This window comes from Nicotiana tabacum, chromosome 22 (assembly GCF_000715075.1).
Source record: "Nicotiana tabacum cultivar K326 chromosome 22, ASM71507v2, whole genome shotgun sequence".
In the NCBI taxonomy this organism is placed as follows: Eukaryota; Viridiplantae; Streptophyta; class Magnoliopsida; order Solanales; family Solanaceae; genus Nicotiana; species Nicotiana tabacum.
In genome coordinates this window covers 15920068-15944068 of record NC_134101.1, presented here as the reverse complement: position 1 = coordinate 15944068, position 24001 = coordinate 15920068, and the positions used below count along the sequence as shown (strand labels likewise).

General features: G+C 40.2%; 1 protein-coding gene across 4 annotated transcripts; it reads left to right on the top strand.

Moving 5' to 3' along the window:
- Nucleotides 1-4798: 4798 nt before the first annotated feature.
- Nucleotides 4799-23407, top strand: LOC107772249 (respiratory burst oxidase homolog protein D). 4 transcript variants are annotated; one of them, XR_001645027.2, is made up of 12 exons: nt 4799-5450; nt 5625-5787; nt 5902-5950; nt 6401-6514; nt 6606-7034; nt 7806-8189; nt 8486-8581; nt 8701-8816; nt 20866-20968; nt 21081-21151; nt 22329-22455; nt 22884-23125. XR_001645027.2 is itself a non-coding variant. In XM_016591742.2 (12 exons), exons 1-12 carry the CDS (start codon nt 4958-4960, stop codon nt 22991-22993), a joined length of 2649 nt encoding a protein of 882 aa, XP_016447228.1. In that variant the 5' UTR covers nt 4799-4957; the 3' UTR covers nt 22994-23407. The 4 variants fall into 4 exon arrangements, 3 of the variants coding, with proteins under 3 accessions (XP_016447228.1, XP_016447229.1, XP_016447230.1); XM_016591742.2 differs by having other exon boundaries at nt 21935-22455; nt 22884-23407; XM_016591743.2 differs by lacking the exon at nt 8486-8581 and having other exon boundaries at nt 21935-22455; nt 22884-23407.
- Nucleotides 23408-24001: the final 594 nt, after the last annotated feature.

The window sequence follows — 24001 nt, the reverse complement described above, 5'->3', positions numbered from 1 at the left end:
GAGAAAGCCAAATTAGGAAATTACTCTCTGACCGAGAGGTATTGAGTGGGTAATTAAGTGTTGATAGCTATAATATACCTAGATCAATAAAACAAGCATTATGGTTTATATCTCATTAGGCAAACACCTAGGTGAAGGTCATAGCTCTAGGCTTTTTACAACATTCTCTTAGTTTTATTTCCCAACTTGCAATTGTAGTTTTAAATTAGACTTTAAAGCAACCCCATTTTGTGGAAGAGTAAACTTAGATATTTAAACTCTCACGCTACGATATATACTACTAACTCCCATCTATAGCTCCCTGCGAAATTCGACCCCGACTCTTGTTGGGTATTATTATTGCATCGACCGTTTTCATAAACTTGAATTGAGGTGTGAAATTGGACGAGACCAGTCGTCCATCTTCACCACCAAACAGTTGCCTCCTTGGTGGCGAAGGTTCAATATTGTCCCCCTATAAAAGCCGGGGGCGAATAGGTGTATTAAGCGTCATAGCGTTAGTTCGACCTCGGCCAGTTCGGCGAATTTGGTCAACATCTTAATCACTTTGTAGACGTACGGTGCAAGCTGATCCGGGCAGACGCCGTAGTGACTATAAAATTCCTCCACTAGCGGGAGAAGGGGAAAGAGTAGTCGATGAGGAAGGGATAGGCATAGAGAGCGCAATACCCATGACGGTGGACCTGTACTACGTCCCCCTCAGCCGGGATCAGCTCAATATGGTTGGGAAGGCCGAATTTGGCCTTAAGCTCCGCCAATTTCTTAGGCATCATCGTTGATTTAAAAACTCCAGGCGCGGTGTCCGGTACTTTGGTAAGATCAGACCTGGAATCAGGATTATGCGGGACTATTTTCTCCATCGACGGGAAGGTTTCATCCTCAGCAATGGCGAAAGCGCTCTCCCCATGGGAGGGAACACCACTGCCAAGGGAGCAACACGACTCCCTTCACCAACATCAAAAGATATGTTAGACATGATTCGACGTAATGAATGAGGATAGCAAACGAGATAGAATGAAGAACAATACAGGTCACTGAAACGGAGAAGAGAAATTCGGAGAAGAAGAGAGCAAGAGAAAAGAATGGGATTTTGAAGCGTTAAAGGGTTTGAAACTCCAAAATCAGGTTCAAGGATCTCTATCTATAAAGGTCATGGTACCGAAACCGAAAACGGTTCATCATGATTGGCACCGGAACCAAAGCGGTAGGTCTAATCAAAGGTAACACACGAAACAAAGCGACACATCAAGAATATGCATTATAATGATGCATGACATCATGACATCATCCTAACCCATGGACAACATAACTCCAGCAAATCACCCAAAAAATTCGAAGCATTTGAAATGTGCGACCCATAGATGGCCACATCGCCTGCTCGCCGCAACAACTACAACTCGTGTAGTCCGCTTGGTTAACTCGACCACCAACAACATGATCTGCTTATCTAACCCGCCCGCGAAGCCAGCCTTATACAATGAGGGACTAACTGTATGAATCTAAATCTATCTTTAGAATATTTAAGTCAAAATGGCATTAGTGAAACGCTCCCAGGCTGTCACGAGTCGAAGTGATCTAAGGAACGATGAAGGTCGTGGTCGGAGAGTCAGCATGGGCTGAAGCCGAGGAGTCATCAAGGATCGAGGCTGAGGTCGAGTACCTTTGAAGAGTTATAACGGCTAGTTTCAAGATAGGACATTAAAGAGAATATTCTACTGGATATTCTTTGCATTTGTACTATTAGGGTTTCTAGGAGCATGTTCCCTATAAATAGAAGGAAACACAATGATAGGGGACATGAGAGATTCATTTTGTAAAATATACTTTGACTTTAAAGAGAGAATCTGGTCTTATTACAAGCCTACAAAAATAACATTTTTACTAAGATTTTTGTCCACACTTTTCCACCGGATCCGAGAATAACTCAGATATTCAAAGGCATGTCCATCATTCATCATTGTCAGAAAGAACATCCATTGATTTTATCCTTTCTTGGGTGACTCATTCATTCTATTTACATAAATGTCATTTATTGTTGTTCATTACTATTTAATGCTACATTACTTCTCTTTGAGTTCTTAAATATATTGTACATCGTCATAGCTTTTGGGATAGATCTACATGCTATTTATCACGGTGCCCAGAATTTCGTCTTTAGGATATTATTATTGACTAAGATTAATCCTAATTTGCATAAATTTAATTAGTTGAACCAGGATCTATATTTTTAGTCAAAACAGTACTATTTATTGTCCCTTTTGAATTTTGATTTAGTTGGAAGTGCAAGTGGGGGAATTGAAGGGGTAATCAAAGTGAATTACAAAGTTTCTACGTATTTGAGTGGAATAAATCGTTTGAGATGAAAATAACGAGAGTTCTCATAGGAACTGAGTTAACGTCGTTAATTATAGGGACACGATCAATTGTTATATATAGTAGATTATTAATAAGGATGAAACATGCTGATCAGAAATGGGACTGAGAGATTACTTTTCTATTGTTTTTTTTTTTAAACTTGTAGTAGCTGAAATTGTATAATGACCACGTTTTTCCCATCACCTTTTTAAAAAAAATATTATTAAAAAGTTGACTGTGGTCTCTTAATTAGTGGCCATGGATGAGACTCCTATCTCGTCATCTTTTGTTGCAGGGAAGATGCCATGTCGGATTTCAACTTGCAAAGAAGATCCAAACATATGTGATACACTCTCTTTTGCTTTTAAATAAGATACCTTAAAATTGATATTTATCATATGCTTAGAATTGTAACAATAATAGAGTTTGAAACAGTCTAAGAACACTCATATATACAACATCACAACTACAACTGATCAATCTCAACTAATCGAGTGATCAGTTATACGAATAGTTTTAAAAAGAGTACTTCAGTTGAATAGTAGTCGTTGTTTAGGATGAATCTGGTAGTTTAAGTTCAACCGTAATATATAATATCATTATACAAAAAAAAAAAAAAAAACAAGCGATGTACAACACTTGGGATGTATCCTTGGACATATACACATGACATACATTAATAGATTAAAATTAGGCCAAATACATAGACATCACATTAAACTTTGCTCAATTTTTCATTTTGGCACTCTAACTCAATCTTGTTCCACTTTGGCTCTCCAACCCTATTTCTTATGTTTCACTTTAACACAAAAGCTGACTAGATTCAGAGTGTTAGTTGCCTCACCCTGTAGGCGCGTGAGGGAGATATTTTTGGGCAAATTTCCTTCTCCAACAGTAATCAAATAATTGTTGGCCCCATTTTTAATCCCCCAACTTCCTTCCCCCATATTTTATCTTCATTATTTCTTTTCCCATTTACTGTTTATATGAAAATCGATCGATTTCAGTCGGTTTCTTAAAAAATAAATTTTGCGGGACACTAAAAGAGTTTCCTGCATTTTGCGCCCAAAAAAAAGACCGAAGTTAGTCGGTTTCGTAAAAAAAAAAAAAAAAATTAAAAAAAATATTTTGAAATAAAATTTATATTTTGTGAAACGTATGTGCATGCATATCCTGAAATACCCAAAAATTTCATAAACTTCCGAACCGCTAAAATTTCGAAACCGCGGACTTTCGAACCCGTAAACTTTATAATTTCTAAATCCGTAAACTTCCAAACACATAAAGCTCTGAACTCATAATTTTGGAACTTGTAAAATTTCGAACCTGTAAATCGAAAGATGAAAAACTAAAATTGAAAATATATAAAAAAATATATATTTTTTCCCCGGGGGGAGGGGGTGCAGAAAAACGAAAAAAACAAAAATTTGAAATTACAAAAAAAATAAATAAATAAAGGTAAATTTTGTTTTTTTTTTGGGGGGGGGGGGGAGGGGAGGGTTGGATTAAACGCAGCTGACAAGGATAAAAAAACAGGTGTCCAAATCTAATTGGATGGTTATTACACATTAGAAGCAAGTATGTATACGCGCTGTATTTTTACGTCGGATAAAAGTTTTCGTGTTAAAATGAAACATAAGAAATAGGGTTGGAGGACCAAAATGGAACAAGGTTAAGTTAGAGTGCCAAAATAAAAAATTAGACCAAGTTCAATGGGTTGTATATGTATTTGGCCTTTAAATAATATATGTAAAGAATCTTTGCACTAACACGTCAATTTAACTTATTATATATATTAAGTTATTATTTTATTTTTCATGCTATAAAAAGTTACATATTAATTAATATAGATCTACAACAACAATAATAACAAATCAAGTGTAATGTCACAAATAAGGTTTGAAAAGATAGTATATACACAGATCTTACCCAGAAGATAGAAAGTCTTATTTTCGATACACGACCCTCGGCATACTCACAATAGTTTTGAATTTTTTTTATATTGTAAATCTACTTTATTGTATATCTACTTTATCTAATGATCTCTAAAAAGAATTTCTACAGTACTGTTAGTCACATTCATATACTCGCTCGCCGGCCTTGTATGCTTATCTGCCATGAAAGCTCATTCTTGGTCCTTGGAAAATTAAGTAACAATTAGCTAGCTAGGAACAAGACAATTTGAAACATATTACTCCCTCCGTTTCAATTTATGTAAACTTATTTTCTATTTAGTCCGTGCCAAAAAGAATGTCATCTTTCCTTATTTGAAAACAATTTATCTTTATACAATGAATTATAGCCACACAAAATATATATGCCTCATTTTATACCACAAGTTCAAAAGTCTTCTCTCTTTTCTTAAACTCCGTGCCCAGTCAAATAAGTTCGCATAAATTGAAACCGGAGTATAATTCATTATTTCATCCCGTCTCTCTTGGCCATACATTTCAAAGCTTTTGTTTTCTTCTTTTTGGTTTTTCTCTAATCTACGTACATACACCTATCGATCACCTCCTCTTTATTATTGTGTTGCCTCTTTCTTTCACTTCAAGAATTAGATTTCTTCCTTTTTTTTTTGAGGAAACTATATCTCTAAGACATGAAAATGCAAAAAACAGAAGACCGCAATTATGACAGGGAGATTATCGACAATGATAATAGTAGTCCGTCAAAAACCATCGATGACACGTATGTTGAAATCACCCTCGATATCCGCGAGGACACGGTGGCAGTCCACAGTGTCAAAAATGCGAGTGGGGCTAATATTGTAGAGGAAGCAGAGGTAGAAGTGCTGGGGCTGGCTAAAAATGTAAAGAAGAAGCACAGTTTTGGGGCCTCAGTCGTCAGAAATACTTCGATGAGGATGCGGCAGGTGGCTCAAGAGCTGAAACTCTTGGCTTCTTTGAAGAAACAACAGCCACGTCCTTTTGATCGGACCAATTCAGTAGCAGCTCATCATGCTCTCAAAGGCCTCAAATTTATCAGCAAAACTGATGGCGGCGCTGGATGGGCCGCCGTCGAGAAGCACTTCGACGAGCTCAGCGCCACCTCAGATGGCTTACTTCCTCGGGGAAAGTTTGGAGAATGCATAGGTAAAAGGACGAGAGTTTAACTTCTGTGCACTAATTGATAGGGTATGCATAGGTCAAGAAAACGCATACATGTGTTTTTTCATAATTTCTTGAATAATATTTCATGTTTTTACTTGTACATTTGATTGGTTTGAGCTAGTTTAATTAATTGGAAATATGGGTTTTCTATAATAGGCATGAATAGGGAATCTAAGGAATTTGCAGTAGAGCTTTTTGACGCGCTGGCTCGGAGGAGAAATATAACAAGTGATTGCATCAGCAAAATACAGCTCAAAGAATTTTGGGACCAAATTGCCAACCAATGTTTTGATGCTCGGCTTCGAACCTTCTTTGACATGTAAAGATTAAAATTAGAAATTTATCGAAAAAACGTCTCTAAATATTGCGTATTTGTTTCATTACTGCTATAACGAATTATTGTATTTTGATATTTATAATGAATGCATTGCAGGGTTGATAAAAATGCAGATGGTAGAATCTCATCAGAAGAAGTCAAAGAGGTATACGATATTCCATACGATAGATTGACATATTAAAGAATTTTTATACTATCATTTTGACGTAGCTAGATTTAATGAATTACTATATCAAGCTTATTACGAAGAGCTATCTTTTAGTGTAGGTTAACATACTGTATAACATCCAATCACCGTCAATGCATAGAACTAATTAAACCCCTTATGCTCTCTTGTACACCGTCTTCTTCTGATTTTAAATAAAAAATGGCCGAGTACCACTATACAGGGGCGTATCCGGTGTAGAATTTGAACCCATAGCTTTCTCTCATACTCTATATTTTGCTAAAAAATATTAAATATGTATAAATAACAACTTTTGAACTCATTAAATTAGATGGGATGCTATAAAATTGTGAATCTGAACCCATAAAGTTCAAATCTTAAACTCGCGTCTCGCACTATAATTAACAAAATCTATCATTTTCTGTGCAGATTATTAGCCTAAGCGCATCTGCTAATAAGCTGTCAAATATCCAGAAACAAGCCGATGAATACGCAGCATTGATCATGGAAGAGTTAGACCCCGACAACTTGGGATACATTATGGTTAAATTTTAAAGAACCCTTCGATTCTCAACTTGAAAATAAATAAGAGTATTATTTTTCTATTGTTGATGCTCTGAATTCTGATCCACAGATTGAGAACTTGGAAATGCTTTTATTACAAGCTCCAAATCAATCAGAAGGAGGAAAAGGCCTGAACAGGAATCTAAGTCATATGCTAAGCCTGAAGCTTAAACCGACAGTGGAGACTAATCCCATAAAAAGATGGTATAAGAATTTGAACTACTTTTTGCTGGATAATTGGCAGAGAGTTTGGGTGGTTTTATTGTGGATTGGAGCAATGGCTGGCTTATTTGCTTATAAGTATGTACAGTACAGAAACAGAGCAGCATTTGATGTCATGGGTCACTGTGTTTGTATGGCCAAAGGGGCTGCTGAAATACTTAAGCTCAATATGGCACTGATTTTACTACCAGTCTGCAGAAATACCATTACCTGGCTTCGAAACAAGACCAAATTAGCTGCTGCTGTTCCCTTTGATGATAACCTTAACTTTCACAAGGTAAGGTATTCTTATTTTTAACCTTTTTTTCAATTTTCTATTCAAAGCGGGTCTTGAAGCAAATTAAAGTTATCTCCTTGTGACATATAGTTCATAGGTTCGAGCCGTAGAATTAACCGTTGATGTTTATGTCAGGGTAGGCTACCTACATAACACTCTGTTGGGTTTTTTAAAATAATGGAATAGCAAAAGATTTAAAGTATTGATTGAAAATCTCTCTACTTTTTTATTAAATATAGAGGGCTTTAAATAACCAACTTGAAAGCATAATTGCAGAAAATATGTATAACAAGAATTCAAAAAAGCTAAAATATCTCAACAAACCAAAAAAAAATCTAACATAAATTTAAATTTTAAAAAGTAGATTCAACCTAAAACTATGCCATTTATTATGCTAAAAAATTGCAACAGTAACTAAAGCAAATCTTCAACACACCCCCTTAGGGTGCGTCTCCTTCCCGTATCCTTCGCGAATGCAGGATGCTCCGTGCACCGACTGCCATTTCAATTTTCTGTTCAATCCATATAGTATATACAACAATAATTATGTCTCAATTCCAAGAAAGTTCAAGTCAGCTATATAACACTCCATTCAATGTCGTCACAATCCCATATTAGTCTAGACATATTATGTAGTATTGTGTATTATGGTTGTCAACCTACCATAATCCTCTCTTCCTTTATCCAGATTTAAGTAAAAATAGTATACTGAATAACATTTTGTACTATGTATGTACGTGGTTCTTTTTTCCTTATTACCTTTTTGTTTAGATGATGGCAGTGGCAATTGCAATTGGTGTTGGAATACACGTACTTGCTCACATGACTTGTGATTTTCCAAGGCTACTAAAGGCTAGCCCAGAAAAGTATAAACCAATGGAACCATACTTTGGTGATCAGCCAACAAGCTATTGGCATTTTGTGAAGGGAGTTGAAGGGGTGAGTGGGATTATAATGGTGGTTTTAATGGCAGTAGCTTTCACTCTTGCAACTCCTTGGTTTAGAAGGAATAGAATTAAATTGCCAAGACCCTTGAACAAACTCACTGGATTCAATGCTTTCTGGTACTCCCACCACCTCTTTGTCATTGTCTACTCTCTCCTCATTGTCCATGGTATCAAGCTTTACTTGACCAAAGAATGGTACAAGAAAACGGTTAGTATATTCATCTTTGACTTTTAGATTTTACCTATCAACACTAAATTCTTAATAAGTTAACTTTTATAAGCTTGACAGCATAAGAAGTTCGACACTATTACGTGCCTACAAGTAACTGTCCATAATGGCAGTTAATCTATTACAACATGTTAAATTATACTGACAGTGTCAATATTACTTATACTGTCAGCGTATATAACTTAAATTACTGGCTAATGTATGAATCATTGTCCAACTAGTTTCTTGGAAGAATAATTACTACTAAAAATGAGACTAAACTTCCCTCGTGGCAGACATGGATGTACTTGGCTATATCAATCATATTATATTCTGGTGAAAGATTACTTAGGGCACTCAGGTCAAGCATCAAGGACGTTAAAATTTTGAAAGTAAGTTGAATCCAAAATATGTTCATGCAGAATAGTATAACTTAGTTGTTCATAAAAATCAAAGTTGTTGAGAAAAATGAGAAATTTACGTTATTATTATTAAATTTAATATGGTGCAGGTGGCTGTGTATCCAGGAAACGTGTTGGCACTTCATATGTCAAAGCCACAGGGCTTCAAATATAAAAGTGGGCAGTACATGTTTGTCAACTGTTCTGCAGTTTCACCATTTGAATGGTAGGTGGTGCTTAATAAATAATTACTAAGGCGTCTTTCCTTATGTTGTTTCTTAGTTATGCTAATGTTTTGTTTAACCAAAAAATATAATCTCTGATTAAACTATTAAATTTACTTGGTACGGAGCTAAATCTAACTAAGGACAATAACTCTAAATATTAACACAAAAGCGTATAGCAGATGGGACAAATTCTGTGTATGGTTGGTGACAATAAATGTAAAATACTCTTAAAGCAAAAATATTAAGGGTGATATAACTAACAATATATGTCAATAAATGACATTTAAGTAAATAAAGAGAATGATTCACCCAATAACGGATGGGTGGGGCGAATATTTTACCTGACAATGATGAATGACAGATAGATCCAAGATTCGCATGAATAATCCTCGGATCTGATGGAAAGGTCGGGAATAATATGAACAAGAATATTTGTAAAAAGGTAATCTTTGTGTATTTTTGAGAGAGAAAGTTTCTTCTCAAAAGTGTTCTTATCAGAATGAATATTACATGCGCCTATCATTGTCTCTTCTTCCTATATATATGGGGCCTTTTTTCCTAGGAAACCCTAATAGTACAAATGCAGGGAATATCCACTAAAACTTGTAGTACCATATCCTGATAAATTAGTCGTTACAAGTCTCATCATTAATAGTCAATCTCGACCTCGACCCTTGTAGACATCTTGACTGCGATCTCTGTCGATATCTTGACCACGGCTCATGTCGGCACCTCGGCCATTGACCTTGCTGCGTCTTGGGCGAGCTCGACCGATAACTTTCTTTAATGCCATATTACGTTAAATATTCCGAAGACAGATTTGGCCTATACAGTTAGTCCCTCCGCTTATTAGGGCCGAGCTCGGACGACCTTGATGAGCGGACTATGTTTGTCGTAATTGACGAAATTAGGCGAGCAAGTCAGGTAGCGGCGCTTTTAGGCGAGGTGCCAATATGATTTTTCGTGAGTTGCAAACTTTAGGGATGCACTGTTTCCGAATGACGTCATGTGTCATTATGACGCATTTTCCTGACGCTTTGTGTTGTTTCTTGCGCCTCTGCAGTTTCGATACTTGCGCTGGGTAATGATGGCCTGATTTCTCGGTCTTGGTGCTTGAACTCTTGTAAATAGGGATCTGAGGCCATTTGCGTTTATTTTGCATTCTCCTAATATCGAATCCCCTGTGTTTCTTTCCTTCATTCTCCATATTGAACCCTAGTTTTCCTTTTTGTTTCGTCGTTGCGTGTCCACTCTCCTGGTTCCAGCAATCTTCGTTGCTTCCAACTCCTGTGCTTAAAACATCATCCTTCAAGAATATGGTTAACGCACCCTCTGGCTTCGGTATGGCGGCTAACCCTACCCCATTGGCAGTACGTATGCCTCCTCACGGTGATGGTGTTTCTGTTGCCCTTGAGGGGGATATATTTCCTATGGTAGAGGAAATAATTCCTCGTAGTGAAAAGACCAGATCCAACTTTTCAAAGTTACCTAAAGACGACTCTGAAGCCTCGGAATCGGCGATGAACGAGGTCGACCTCGCTGAATTTAGGGCAAAGTTCAAAATTCCGACTCACATCGATTTGGTTCCGGCGGGACGTGACATGCTACAAATACACCACCCAGGATATTGCGCGTTCTACACATATTCGTTCTATGTAGGCTATTCCTTTCCACTTCTCCCATTGGCGGAGGAATTTTGCCGCTACTACAACGTCTTCCCGACCCAACTCTCTCCTTACATCTACAAGCTTATCCGCATGTTGACAAAATATGCGGAGTTGGCTGGCCGTGGGGTCTCTCTTCGCCACCTGATGCACCTCTTCGCCCCTAGTTTCTATAGGGGGACGATGCTACATCTTCGTCACCTAGGAAGTAAAAGCTTGGTAGTGAAGATGGACGACAAAGAAAATCATCAGTTCTGGCTTAGCTACTTCTTCATCAAGACCGAGGACGTGGTGGCCAATACGAGCGGATTCCCTGAGTCTTGGAATTATGCCCGTAAGTATCTCTTGTCAAGCGTTTGTTTTGCTCATTTTAGTCGTGCTCTAACATCCCGTCTTTTCCTTGCGCAGCCGAGACTTTGCCCCCTCTTTTGGCTGCGGACATTCATGATTGGGTGAGCCTCGTCTTGCCTCTCATAGTGGGGATTCTTGAATGGCCAACTTTTATCAAGAAATTTGGGCACGCGCCTTCAGTGACCGGTGAGTTCGTCTATTTGTATCCATTTATACGTTTGTTACCTTTTGTCCATGCCGTTTTGACCTCATGGTCGCCTACTTGTTACGATTTTGTGTAGGAAGTGATAGTCTTCTAACTTTTCTTTTGCAGCTCGAGGATCTTCCAAAAGGCCGAAGGCTCCTGCTCCAGCGTTCCGCAAAAGGAAGGCAGCTTCTGCTCCTTCTTCCGCTGTGAGGTCTGCTCGGTCATCAACTACGCCCGACATGGGACTCTCAACTTCTCCTCTGCATTATCTAATAGACGAGGATGACAAAGAGGAATCGTCGCTGAATGGTGATAATTTTCTTCCCCGTAAGAGACGATTTGTAGATGTCAGAGAAAGAGCTGTCCGTGTGGGGAGCTCAATGATGGAGGATTTCGTCATCCGAGAAACGGTGACCATAGATCTTGGAGATGACGTCGAGTTACCGCCCATGATTTCGCCATCATCGGGGGGCGAGGAGGTTACGTCTCTCCCTGAGGCCGTGACGGATTTTGAGAAGCCGTCGACGAGAGTCCCTGACACCTTATGATAGGATGAGCCATCGGCATCGTTACCAGCCAAGGATCCTTCTTCTCGGGTTGACACAAAGGGAAAAAGCGTAGCCGAAGAAGGTTACGAGACGGGCTCCGATATGGATGCTGAGGAGGTGAGGATGATGGGGGAAGGGCTTACCCAACGTGAGGTAAGATTGGAGGGGACCACACAAACCATTGCGATCCCCTTGGACCGAGATTTAATGGTGCATACCGAGGACGTGGTTCCTTCTCTTGGTCCCCTCTGTTCCGATGTGGAAGGTAAAATCCTTGAGAAGCTAAAGGATTCTACTTTGTTGAGGAGTATAGCCGGCCTCGCTCTTAGGGTAAGCCTTTTTATTTTTTCTCTGTTCTTTTTTCTTGTCGAGCTCAACTTCATTCTTATTCCTCGTTTTCTTTCTTTCAGACCGTGATTTTGGAGATCGAGAGTGCTCGGCGGGAGGAGAGGCGTAAGGCCATTTTTCGGAACATGGAGCGAAAGTATTGCGAATACTGTGATAAACATCGCGAGCTTTGCAGGCGGCTTGGTGGGAGCAGCAATTTTTGGGCTCTCCAAGACGAACTGAAGGAGAAGGATGACGAATTGGTGAGGGTCATCAGAAAATGCAGCGAACTAGAGGGGGCGTTGAGGGACAAAGAAGAAGAACTCGAGGTGAGCAATGGGGTTGAGGTTCAATGCGCCGATCTTCAAGCCCAGGTGGTTTCATTGCGCGCCGAGCTCGAGCGGAGAGGTTGCTGATAAGGCAGCGGGCATAGAGAAGGCATAGTTAGCTCAGTTGTCGGCTGCAAGAAAGGCAGAGGCTTTCACAATCGTGATCCGCATTCTTCGTTCTGAGCGAGAGAGTGCTTTGAAGACCGCCAGGCTCATGGAGGAGTGGCTTGATGAGCGGATAAGGGAGCTGGAGAAAGAGGCTTCGAGCCTTATTGATCAAGTTGTAGTTCTCGAGGCTGAGAAAGCGTAGTTGTTGGCTCAACCGTCCTCGTCCCGCACTTCTGCCTTTCCTGATGTTCCGCGAGATTTGTACGAGAAATGGATTCACGCCGAGGCCCAGCTGGATATATTCAGGGATCTTATGGGGACGAGGGCTATTTCAGAAGCCGCCTTCGAGGACGCTCGTGCTAAGGCACGAAAAGCTCGGTTTGCTTGCGGTTATGATCCCGCTATACCGGAAGCTGGCGACGATGAGGAGGGTGCGAGCGTAGATAAGATCGAACAGGATGCCTGGTATGAGGATGAATATCCCGCTGGCGATGGGGAGGAGATATGTGGAGATAGTTTGGGCGATCAAGCTGGTGGCTTTGCTAGGCCAGGCGGTGATTAGTTGTTCTTTTTTGTTTTAGCCATAGACGTGTGTACTTTTTGTAGGTGTGCAGCCTTTGTAAAACATATTCTAAGTATGAAGTGTTAGTTTTGTTATTCGTACCTGATTCCTTTTCTTTGTTCGGATTTGTGCGTTTTTCTAATTTTGTTGCTTGATTGCCTTTGTCGTAACAAATTTGTTTGAGTAGGCTGAACGACATTGAAAGTAGCCTTCATTTAGTTAAGGTTATGGGCCGAGTAGGTGTTAATTCGAATGAGGTCGAATATAACCTTTGATTAATTGAGGTCATGGGCCGAATAGGTATTAATTCGAATGAGGTCGAATGTAACCTTTAATTAATTGAGGTCGTGGGCCGAGTAGGTGCTAATTCGAATAAGGTCGAATGTAACCTTTAATTAGTTGAGGTCGTGGACCGAATAGGTGTTAATTCGAATGAAGTCGAATGTAACCTTTGATTAATTGAGGTTGTGGGCCGAATAGGTATTAATTCGAACGAGGTCGAGTGTAACCTTTAATTAATTGAGGTCGTGGACCGAGTAGGTGCTAATTCGAACGAGGTCGAATGTAACCTTTAATTAATTAAGGCTGTGGGCCGAATAAATGTTAATTCGAATAAGGTCGAATGTAACCTTTACTTGGGGAGAGCAGAAATAAACTTCATGTACTTGTGCTTTATTCATATTCTTGGAGAGATTTACATATTTTCCGGGCGCTGGCTGGTAGTTCAGTCCTAGTCCCAGTCTATCTAGTCCCTTCATTAGTCGATCTGGAGAAGTATTGAGAGGTCGGGCAATGAACTGGTCGTTCAGTGTGTTTGTTAGTGCGCACTTCAATCATGAAGTATCCCCGTCATCGCCTCGTTAAAAACCTCCCCAAGAAAACGCAATTGGGACAAAACTCGAGTGGGGAAAAAAGAGTGCGATTTCGGGGACCTCGTTCTTTAAAAGTTAAAGTACTTGAGGTGTGTAATGTTCCAGTTATTTGGTAGTCGCTTTCCTTCCATTGTTTCTAGTGTGAATGACCCTTTGCTTGCTGCTACCGTGATTTTGTAGGGGTTTTCCCAGCTTGTTCCTAGTTTGCCTTCTCGTGGGTCTTTGTTTGCTGGTGTTTTAGCTTTAAGCACGTAGTCCCCGACTTTAAGTGGCCTGATCTTTGCCCTCTTGTTATAGTAGCGTTCTTCTTGTTGCCTTTGGGCGACCATTCTTATGTAGGCCATATCTCTTTGTTCCCCGACTTAGTCGAGTTCCTGCATTTTACTGTCATCGTTCTAACGTCCGCTTTCGTGGAAGTATCTTAGACTGGGCTCCCCAACCTTGACTGATATTACTGCATCAGTCCCATAGACTAACGAGTATGGAGTTTCCCCTGTGCTTGTTTTTGGCGTTGTTCGGTAGGCCCAGAGTACCGGTAATATCTCCGGCCACAGTCCTTTGGCATCTTCGAGCTTCTTCTTTATGATGTTCAGTATTGACTTGTTGGAGGACTCCGCTTTCCCATTACCAACGGAGTGGTAAGGCGTTGACAGTATTCTTTTGATGTGCCATTTTTCAAAAATGCTGGCGACTTTCTTTCCTGCAAATTGAGGTCCGTTGTTGCAGCTGATTTCTTTGGGGAGACCGAAACGGCATATGATGTTCTTCTATATGAAGGCTATTACTTCATGTTCGCGTATTTGGGCGAATGCTCCTCCTTTTACCCATTTAGAGAAATAATCAGTTAAAACCAAGAGAAATCGTACATTACCTAATCTGGATGGGAGGGGCCCATGATATCCATTCCCCATTTGATAAATGGCCAAGGAGAAGTTACTGACTGTAGGTGTTCACCTGCTTGGTGGATCATTGGGGCGTACTTCTGGCATTGCTCACATTTTTTTATTAAATCTGCGGCCTAATTTTTCATAGTGGGCCAATAGTATCTTGCTCGTATGAAGCACCTGACCAAAGCTCGAGTGCCGGAGTGAGCTCCACAGTGGACTTCGTGCACTTCTTCAAGGACGCGCCGTGTCTGATTTGGGCCCAAGCATTTCGCTAGGGAGGCGCCATATGTCCTTTTGTACAGGTTGTTGTGAACGATGTTGTACCTGGCCGCTTGCATTCGCAGCTTCTTGGCCTATTTTTTATCATTGGGGAGTATGTCATCCTGCAAATATGTAATAATATGGTTGCGCCAGTCCTAAGTTAGGTTTATAGTTCTTACCTCGATTTGGTCTATCGACGAGTTGAGGAGGTGGGCCACATTTTGATCTCCGGTTGTGATATTTTTGGTGGTTGCTGCTAATTTGACGAGGCCGTCAGCCTCGATTTTTTGTGCTCGAGGAATCTGTCCAAGCTGACATTCGTCGAACTTGGGTAGTAGTTTGCAGATTTCGGTCTGGTATTTTTGTAACCTTTGCTCCTTGATTTGGAAAGTCCCTGTGACTTGGTTGACCACGAGCCCTTACTCGTGCAAAGGAACTCTTTCTTGGCAACTTGGACAACTTATAACGATGTTTGTCCCGCATATCACTAGGAAGATCGGGATCTTTACAAAGGGCTTTATAAAGCTTTCGTCTCAATTCATATTTAGCCGCGAGCAATCTAGTTTGTGATCTCGTATATTTCGCTTCTCCGATATCTTACTGAGTTTCCCCCTCATATTTTTGCAAAAAGTCGCTCCACAGTGGTAAAGTCTCATCTTGTGTGTTGGCCGAAGTTACAATAGTAACATTGAACCCTCGAATATGTTCGAAGATCTCGAAAGGATCTTCCAGTTCGGGGAAGAATTCGAAAATTTTCGTTTCCATCGAGAATTGAATTGACCTTTCCTTTTTGGGTTGGGGGCGCTCTCTTCCTTCTGATTAGGACAAGTTTTTATTCAACAAATGAATATCTTGACCGCTTCGTAGCCGCGTGTGACGGGGGAAGGGGTGAGAATCACAGCGCAGCCTTAGCCACTTCGCCCCGTATTTGAGTGCTAGTCTTAGTCCTGCAATTACGGCCTCATACTCGACCTCGTTGTTAGTCATGTCCGGGCACCTTATGGACTGGAAAATCACTTCGCCTGTTGGGACTTTGAGTACGAGTCCCAGCCCGGACCACGACGCGTTAGATGAACCATCAGTGTATAGGACCTAGAGGTTGTGTATTTAGGAAGAAGCGTGGACGACTTCCTTTTCGACTTCGGGCAGTATGTGCACTGAAGTATGTGCCCGAAAGTTTGAGTTTGTGTAAAATGCTTCTTAAAGGAAAAGTCGTGACGACCGAGATGGGGTGGCATTGGAACTACGGTCTAAGCTTCCGTGAAGCTACGACTAAGACCAGAGCCAGCTTTTCAAGATGAGGGTACCTTGTCTTGGCGTCGACTAGAGTCTTGCTAATGTAATAGATGGGAGATTGCGTACCTTTATTTTCTTGGACTAAGACTGCGCTCACAGCTACTTGGACATGGCTAGATAGACGAGGAGAGGCTATCCTGGTTTCGGTTTTGAGAGCAACGGTGGCGAGGACAGGTACACATTTAACTCCTTCAGTGCTTGGACGCACTCAGGGGTCCATTGGAGGTCGTTCTCCTTTTTGAGTACGCCGAAGAACTTGTGGCACCTATCGGGGGATCGCGAGATGAACCTTGACAGAGCGGCGATATGGCCGGTTAGCTTCTGGACTTGCTTTTTAGTGGTCAAGTGCTCTGGTATACCCTCGATGGCCTTGATTTGGTCAGGATTGAACTCGATACCCCGCTGCGACACTAGGAAACCCAAGAATTTCCCTGAGTCCACGCCGAATGCACATTTCTCGGGGTTCAGTTTCATGCTGTATTGCCTGAGTATGATGAATGCTTCTCTTAAGTGGTCGATGTGATCTTCTTTCCTTTTGGACTTGACCAACATGTCGTCGATATATACCTCTATCATTTGTTCGAGTTGTTCTTTGAACATCCTCGTTACCAACCTTTGGTAAGTTGCCCCCGCATTTTTCAATTCGAAAGGCATGACCGTGTAGCAGTATGTCCCCTGGTGGGTGATGAAGGTGGCCTTTTCCTTGTCCTCTTCCACCATAAGGATCTGGTTGTAGCTCGAGTAGGCATCCAAGAAACTTAGCAACTCGTGCCCGACTGTCGCGTCGATAAGTTGTGGGGTAATGGGAACGAATCCTTGGGGCAAGCTTTGTTCAGGTCGGTGAAGTCTACACATATCCGCCACTTACCATTCTTCTTTTTCACCATGACCACGTTGGCGACCCATTGGGGGTACTTCGACTCCCTGATGGAACCATTTTCCAATACTTTTTCCACTTCTTCGCGCACTGCGTCATTGATTGAGGAGTTGAACTTACGTTTAACCTGCCTCACCGGGGGGGTAGAGTGGATCGACATTTAATTTATGTGTGGCGATCTCCTTTGGGATACCTGGCATATCTGCATGGCTAAAAGCAAACAAGTCCGAGTTAGCAATTAAAAATTCACGAAACTTACCCGGTTCTTGAAGTTTGCATCCAATGTAAGCTTTCTTGTTGTGGTCATTTCCATCTAATTGGACGGGGTCGAGGTCCTCTATGGTCGATCCTGCGGCCTCGACCGAATCGGGGTCTTTGATGACATCTCTGTTGTCATCGCCTACCGACCTCGACCTTGTTGATTGATATGCATCTTTCTCTCTCTCTCTCTCTCTCTCTCTCTCTCTCTCTCTCTCTCTCTCATTTCCGATTTCAGTGAAGTCCAGGGCGACACGGTAGCACTCTTGGGATGTGCGTTGTTCCCCGCGTATGCTGAATATGCCCCATGGAGTTAGGAATTTGATGACCTGGTATAAGCTGGAGGGTATAGCTTTCATGGTGTGTATCCATGGCCGTCCTATTATGGCGTTGTATGCCGTGTCCTGGTCCATGATGTGGAATGTGGTCTCTAGAGTGACGCCACCCGCCAGGACGGGGAGTGTGACCTCGCCAGATATTCGTTCAACTGCATTGTTAAAGCCTATTTGTGTGATACAGTGTGGTACTATCTTGTCCTCGAGTTTCATTTGTGTGAGTACTCGAGGATGGATAATACACGCGCCGCTCCCATCATCTACCATAATCCATCTCACATCGGTATCTAAAATTTGTAAAGTAATAACAAGAGCGTCATGGTGAGGGAATGCCAAACCGTTGGTATCTGACTTATCAAAGATGATACTTTCTTCGAGTTCATCATACCATCCGCAGGTGATCGGCCGTTTGAGCTTGTGGGTTGTGGTGAACTTCACGCTGTTGATGGAAGCTTCGTCTCCACCGCCGATGATCATGTGGATGGTGCAGGCTGGCAAGGGCGGCTTCGATGGCCCTTGATGTTCGCGTCCCCTGGCAAAGTTGGTCCTTCTCCGCTCTTTCAGCAATTCTTTAAGGTGTCCTTGTCGCAGCATGTTTACAACCTCCTGTCTTAAGGCGATGCAATCTTCGGTTTTGTGTCCTCGCTCTTGATGGAACTCGCAAAGGGCGTCTGATTTTCTGGTATTCGAGTCCGACCTCATTTTTTCTTGTCGCTCTTGAACCATTTCTGTTCAGCCCATTTTGAAAAGCGGCTACCGCCATTACTTCTGACACATTGGGCAAAGTCATTCTTACTCGGTTGAAACGGACAAGGAAGTCCCTCGGTCCTTCTCCCGGGGACTGTTTGATAGCAAAAATGTCATTCACTCTTTCCTCGGCCTTCTTGGCCCCGGCATGGGCTATCACGAACTTATCAGCCATTTCCTCGAAGGTTTTGATGGAACGAGTTGGCAGTTGTGAGTACCAGGTTAATGCACCTCCTGTGAGGTTTTTGCCGAATTTCTTCAGTAGAATGGAGGATACTTGTTCTTTGGCGAGGTCATTGCCTTTCATAGCGGTGATGTAGTGGGTCACATGATCCTTGGGGTCGGTCGTGCCATCGTATATCTTCAGGTAAGGCGGCATTTTGAAAGTCTTCGGTATGGCATGTGGGGGCAGCACTATCACTGTACGGCTGCTCGACGAACCGACCGGCTCTCTCTTTGGAAATAACTTAGGAGCGCCCGGTATTTTATCGACCCTTTCTTGTTGCTCTCTCATTTGATCCCGAAGTGCCTTGTTCTCATTTTTCTTTTTCTCCATCCTTTTCAGAATAGTTGTGAGAGCGTCATCGCCTGCATTGTTAACAACATTGTGAGTGATACCTGTCGTTGCGGGTGGGGGGGAGGTGGTTGATCATGTTACTCGTTTATTGGTGGTGCAGCACATGTTCTCGCATTTGCTGCGGCCGCGTCCTGAACGGGTTTATGGAGGGCGCTGGTCATTGTATCAGTCAACCAGGCCTCAAGGAGATTCTTTATCGCTGGTGGCGTCTCCTCTCCCACGGATGTGGAGGCTGTCTTGCCAAGGGATTTTGTGATGCTGCAGTGGGGAAGGGGTGATCCACCTCGCCTAGGGGAGGCATTGGGCGTTGTGTCCTCGTCCACTGCTTCAGAGCTTTCGTGGATGATGTCCATGAGGTTAGTTGGGAGGTCACTCATTATTCTTGTTCTTTTTTCTCTGTTACCTACCATGTTAGATCTGTGCATGCAGAGAGAAAAAAGGTTCTTCTTTTTTTTTTCTCTTTTTTTTTTACGTCAGCAACCAGTGCCGGTAGTAGATCTAGAAGAAACTAAGTGACTTAGTTAGAAAATCCCCACAGACGGCGCCAAATTGTTTGACCAAAAAATATAATATCCGGTTAAACTATTAAATTTACTTGGTACAGGGCTAAATCTAATTAAGGACAATAGCTCTAGATATTAGCACAAAAGCGTATATCAGATGAGACAGATTTTCGTATATGGCTGGTGAGAATAAATGTAAAATACTCTTAAAGCAAGAACATTAAGGGTGATATAACTAACAATAAATGTCAATAAATGACATTTAAGTAAATAAAGAGAATGATTCACCCAATAATGGATGTGTGAGGCGAATATTTTGCCTGACAATGATGAATGATAGATAGATCCAAGATTCGCATGAACAATCCTCGGATCTTATGAAAAGGTCGGGAATAATATGAACAAGAATATTTGTGAAAAAGTAATCTTTGTATCTTTTTGAGAGAGAAAGTCTTCTTCTCAAAAGTGTTCTTATCATAATGAATATTATATGCCCCTATCATTGTCTCTTCTTTCTATATATGGGGCATTTTTCCTAGGAAACTCTAATAATACAAATGCAGGGAATATACACTAGAATATTCCCTTGTAGTACCATATCCTGACAAATTAGCCGTTACAAGTTTCATCATTAATAGTCAATCTCGACCTCGACCCTTGTAGATATCTTGACTGCGATCTCTGTCGATATCTTGACCACGGCTCATGTCGGCACCTCGGCCATTGATCTCGCTGCGTCTTGGGCGAGCTCGACCGATAACTTTCTTTAATGCCATATTATGCTAAATATTCCGATGACAGATTTTGGCCTATACGGTTTCCTCTTTTTTTGTGTGTGTGGGGGAGGGGGTGTGTATATATATGTGTGTGTGTGTATATGCGGAGGGGCGATCAATCTTGTATCATCTATCTTATTTGAATTTTATATTTTATGCACTTACAGTGTACATAAATTAAAGATACATACTTATATATTGGTGAAAATAACAAGTAAAGTTCGAGCATAATATAATGGATTATGAAGCTCGTGCATATACACTTCCAGCATATTATGTTGGAACTCCAGCACGCGGAAAGTTCCAGCATAATATGCTGGATTATGAAGCTCTTGCGTATAAACTTCCAGCATATTATGTTGGAACTCCAATACATTATGCTGGAATCTCATATGTAAAAAATTTGAATTCCGGCATATTATGCTGAAATTTTTTAGGGTGTTTCTGTTCAGATTTTATCTTTATTTAAAAAAGTAACTAAATTTCGATTACTTTTTAAACTGTGACTATTTTTCAATTACCAGTTGTAAATCTTATTATTCTTTTTTCCGCTATATATTGTGATGTACACATTTTATATCAGGCACCCATTCTCTATTACTTCGGCGCCGGGGGATGATTATGTCAGTATCCATATTCGAACTCTTGGTGATTGGACCAGCAAGCTCAGAGCTGTTTTTTCAGAGGTAAGCATACAATTATTTTTTCAAAGAGGTAAGTATACTATATTCCACTAATTTAATCGTTAATAATTGAATTTAGCTTAATCATAGTATATTGGTCAATGTTATTAATTAGGTGTGCCAACCATTGCCAATTGGGAAAAGTGGACAACTAGTAGCTGAGTGCTTGCAAGGAGAGAACAAAAAGTGAGTCTTTTTCGAATTTTAGTCCCCCCATTACATCCATATATCCATTCACTTCAAGAGAACACATTGATTAGTTAAACCTTCACTTTCACTAGCGTATTCATTTTAAGAAAGCCATCATATTCGGAATATTACTATTTAAATTTATTACTGACTTTTTTTAAAAAAAAGTTGAAAACTTTAAAAGACATAGTAGTAGTTCTTTTCGCGTCATCATAATGGATAAGAATCTTACACAATTGTGTTTGATATGACAGAATAAAGAAATCACGTGTTTAGTTACTGCAAAATATATTTTTTGTACCAAGAAAAAGGGATTATGCTATCCTTACAAACGAAAGTCATATTTTTACAACTATTCCAACTACTTTATTTCATTTCACTGGCTCCAATCAGAATTGACATTATTATCAAAGTTTAACACTAAAATTCGAAAATTCACCAAAACTCTGCCAATGCTGACATTTTTATCAATTTTCAAACTATATGTTTTTGAAAAAAGTATTTTTGTTCACCAACCAAGAACTGAAAATAAGTTATTTAATTTTCCTAAGAAAGTTTTTTGAATGGAATACATGTTCTTCCTACCAAACACATTATCTTTTTTTCTTCCTTATTCCAAAAAAAAAAACGTTGGAAGGTTTTGTCTGTGTAACTGTGTTGGTAATAAAACTACAAGAATCAAGAATTAACAATTGGTAATCTACCTTTGCTCGCAAGCTATAACTGTAAAACATCAGCATATATAAAACTAATTATGATCACGTACGTGTAATATTCCAGTTTACCAAAAGTATTAATTGATGGACCATATGGGGCACCAGCACAAGACTACAAGAAATATGAAGTGCTTCTGTTAGTAGGTCTAGGAATTGGAGCTACCCCAATGATCAGTATTGCTAAAGACATTGTCAACAACATGAAAGCCAAAGAGGAAGATGACTTAGAGAATAGACATGAAAATCCTAACCCAACATCACAAAAGAAAAGAAACTTCAAAAGCAAGAGAGCATACTTCTATTGGGTTACTAGAGAACAAGGTTCATTTGATTGGTTTAAAGGTATAATGAATGAAATAGCTGAACTGGATCCTAAAGGTGTGATAGAGATGCACAATTATTGTACAAGTGTTTATGAAGAAGGTGACGCTCGTTCTGCTCTTATTGCTATGATTCAGTCACTCCAACATGCCAAGAATGGTGTAGACATTGTCTCTGGAACAAGAGTTAAGAGTCACTTTGCTAAACCTAATTGGCGAAATGTCTACAAGCGCATTGCTCTTAATCACACTAATGCAAGAGTTGGTATGTATTCAAGACCTAGTATAATTATATATTTTTCTATATATATAGTTCAAACTGAACGCAGTCTTTAAATATCAAACTTCACGTGTTGGAGGCCCTTTCAACTTTGGTGTCAATTTCCATAATGAAATTGAAAAGGTGTATTCGTGAAGGAAGCTTTGGCGTAATTGGTAAATTTGTTGCCGTGTGATCGGGAGTTTGCGGGTTCGAGCCGTGGAAATAGTCTCTTGCAGAAATGTAGGGTAAGGTTGCGTACAACAGATCTTGTGGTCCGGCCCTTCTTCGGACCCCGCGCATAGCGAGAGCTTAGTCCGTTTTTTTTTCATTCAAATGATAATTTCTTTTCTTTCTGAAAACAATTGGCACGCATTATAGGAATCACTTTCAATCACATACCAGATAACCTATTTTCCCTTGGAAATTTGCAGGGGTTTTCTACTGTGGGGCACCAGCACTGACGAAAGAGCTAAGACAGCTAGCCTTGGATTTTTCCCGCAAGACATCCACAAAGTTTGATTTCCATAAAGAAAATTTTTGATCAGTGATGGATGAGCAGAGGATCAAAGCAAACAGATACGAATGATTTTTTTAAAGAAATCCACATCCACTACGTCTTGTGTATAGAAAATCTTGCAGATTTAGTTAATATTTCGCTTTTGTATTGTCATACGAATAATAATTCTTTTTATAACGTAGGTCCACCTACCTGTGAATTGGATTACCAATTCTTCTATTAGATTAGTTCTATTAGAAGAAAAATCAAATTATGGTGGATGTCTACTCTTCCTCCATGATCTTCTCAAATGCTTAATGACATATTCAATGACATATTTTTATGCTTAATGACATATTCAATGACATATTTTTCTTCACTTTTCATGCCTATATAAAGGCCTTGTAATAGATAGGAAAATACACACAATTGAAGAAGAAATACTCTTCATTCTCTCTATCTCTATTTCTTGTTCATGTTTTACTAAATTGCTTTTATTTCATAACTTGTTCTTGTTCATGTTTTACTAAATTGCTTTTATTTCATATCACGTTATCAGCACGACTTTGCTCCCATTTTCGTACACCTCCATATAGGCATAGACTGTGCTTTGTGTTTGCTATCCTTATACCAACAATTCTGTGGCTATCAAACAAAATAAAGATAGAAGCCAATGGGCTGGATACTAATACAAGATAAGTTTTCATCTTTCTAGCTTATTCATATTTTTATTTTTATCTTCCACTAATCTCAAAATTTTCTATTTTGCCATGATAACTCACAATAAGTTTTCAGTATTTTATTTCCATTTTGTTATAGCTTGAAAGTGTGCGAGCTCTGCATTGGCAAGTATAGTTTTTGCTTATTCTTTCTTGACGTCTGATATGAATTTTTAGTTATCGTTTGGCTATCCTTCAAGGGATCTATTCATGAACCAAATCAAAATGCATGAATATATATTTTGTAATTAAGTTTTGAAACGGGTACTCTCTACTCAATTCTTTAACTTATATTTAACGTGCTGAATAGTGCTTACATATATGTGCGCAGATA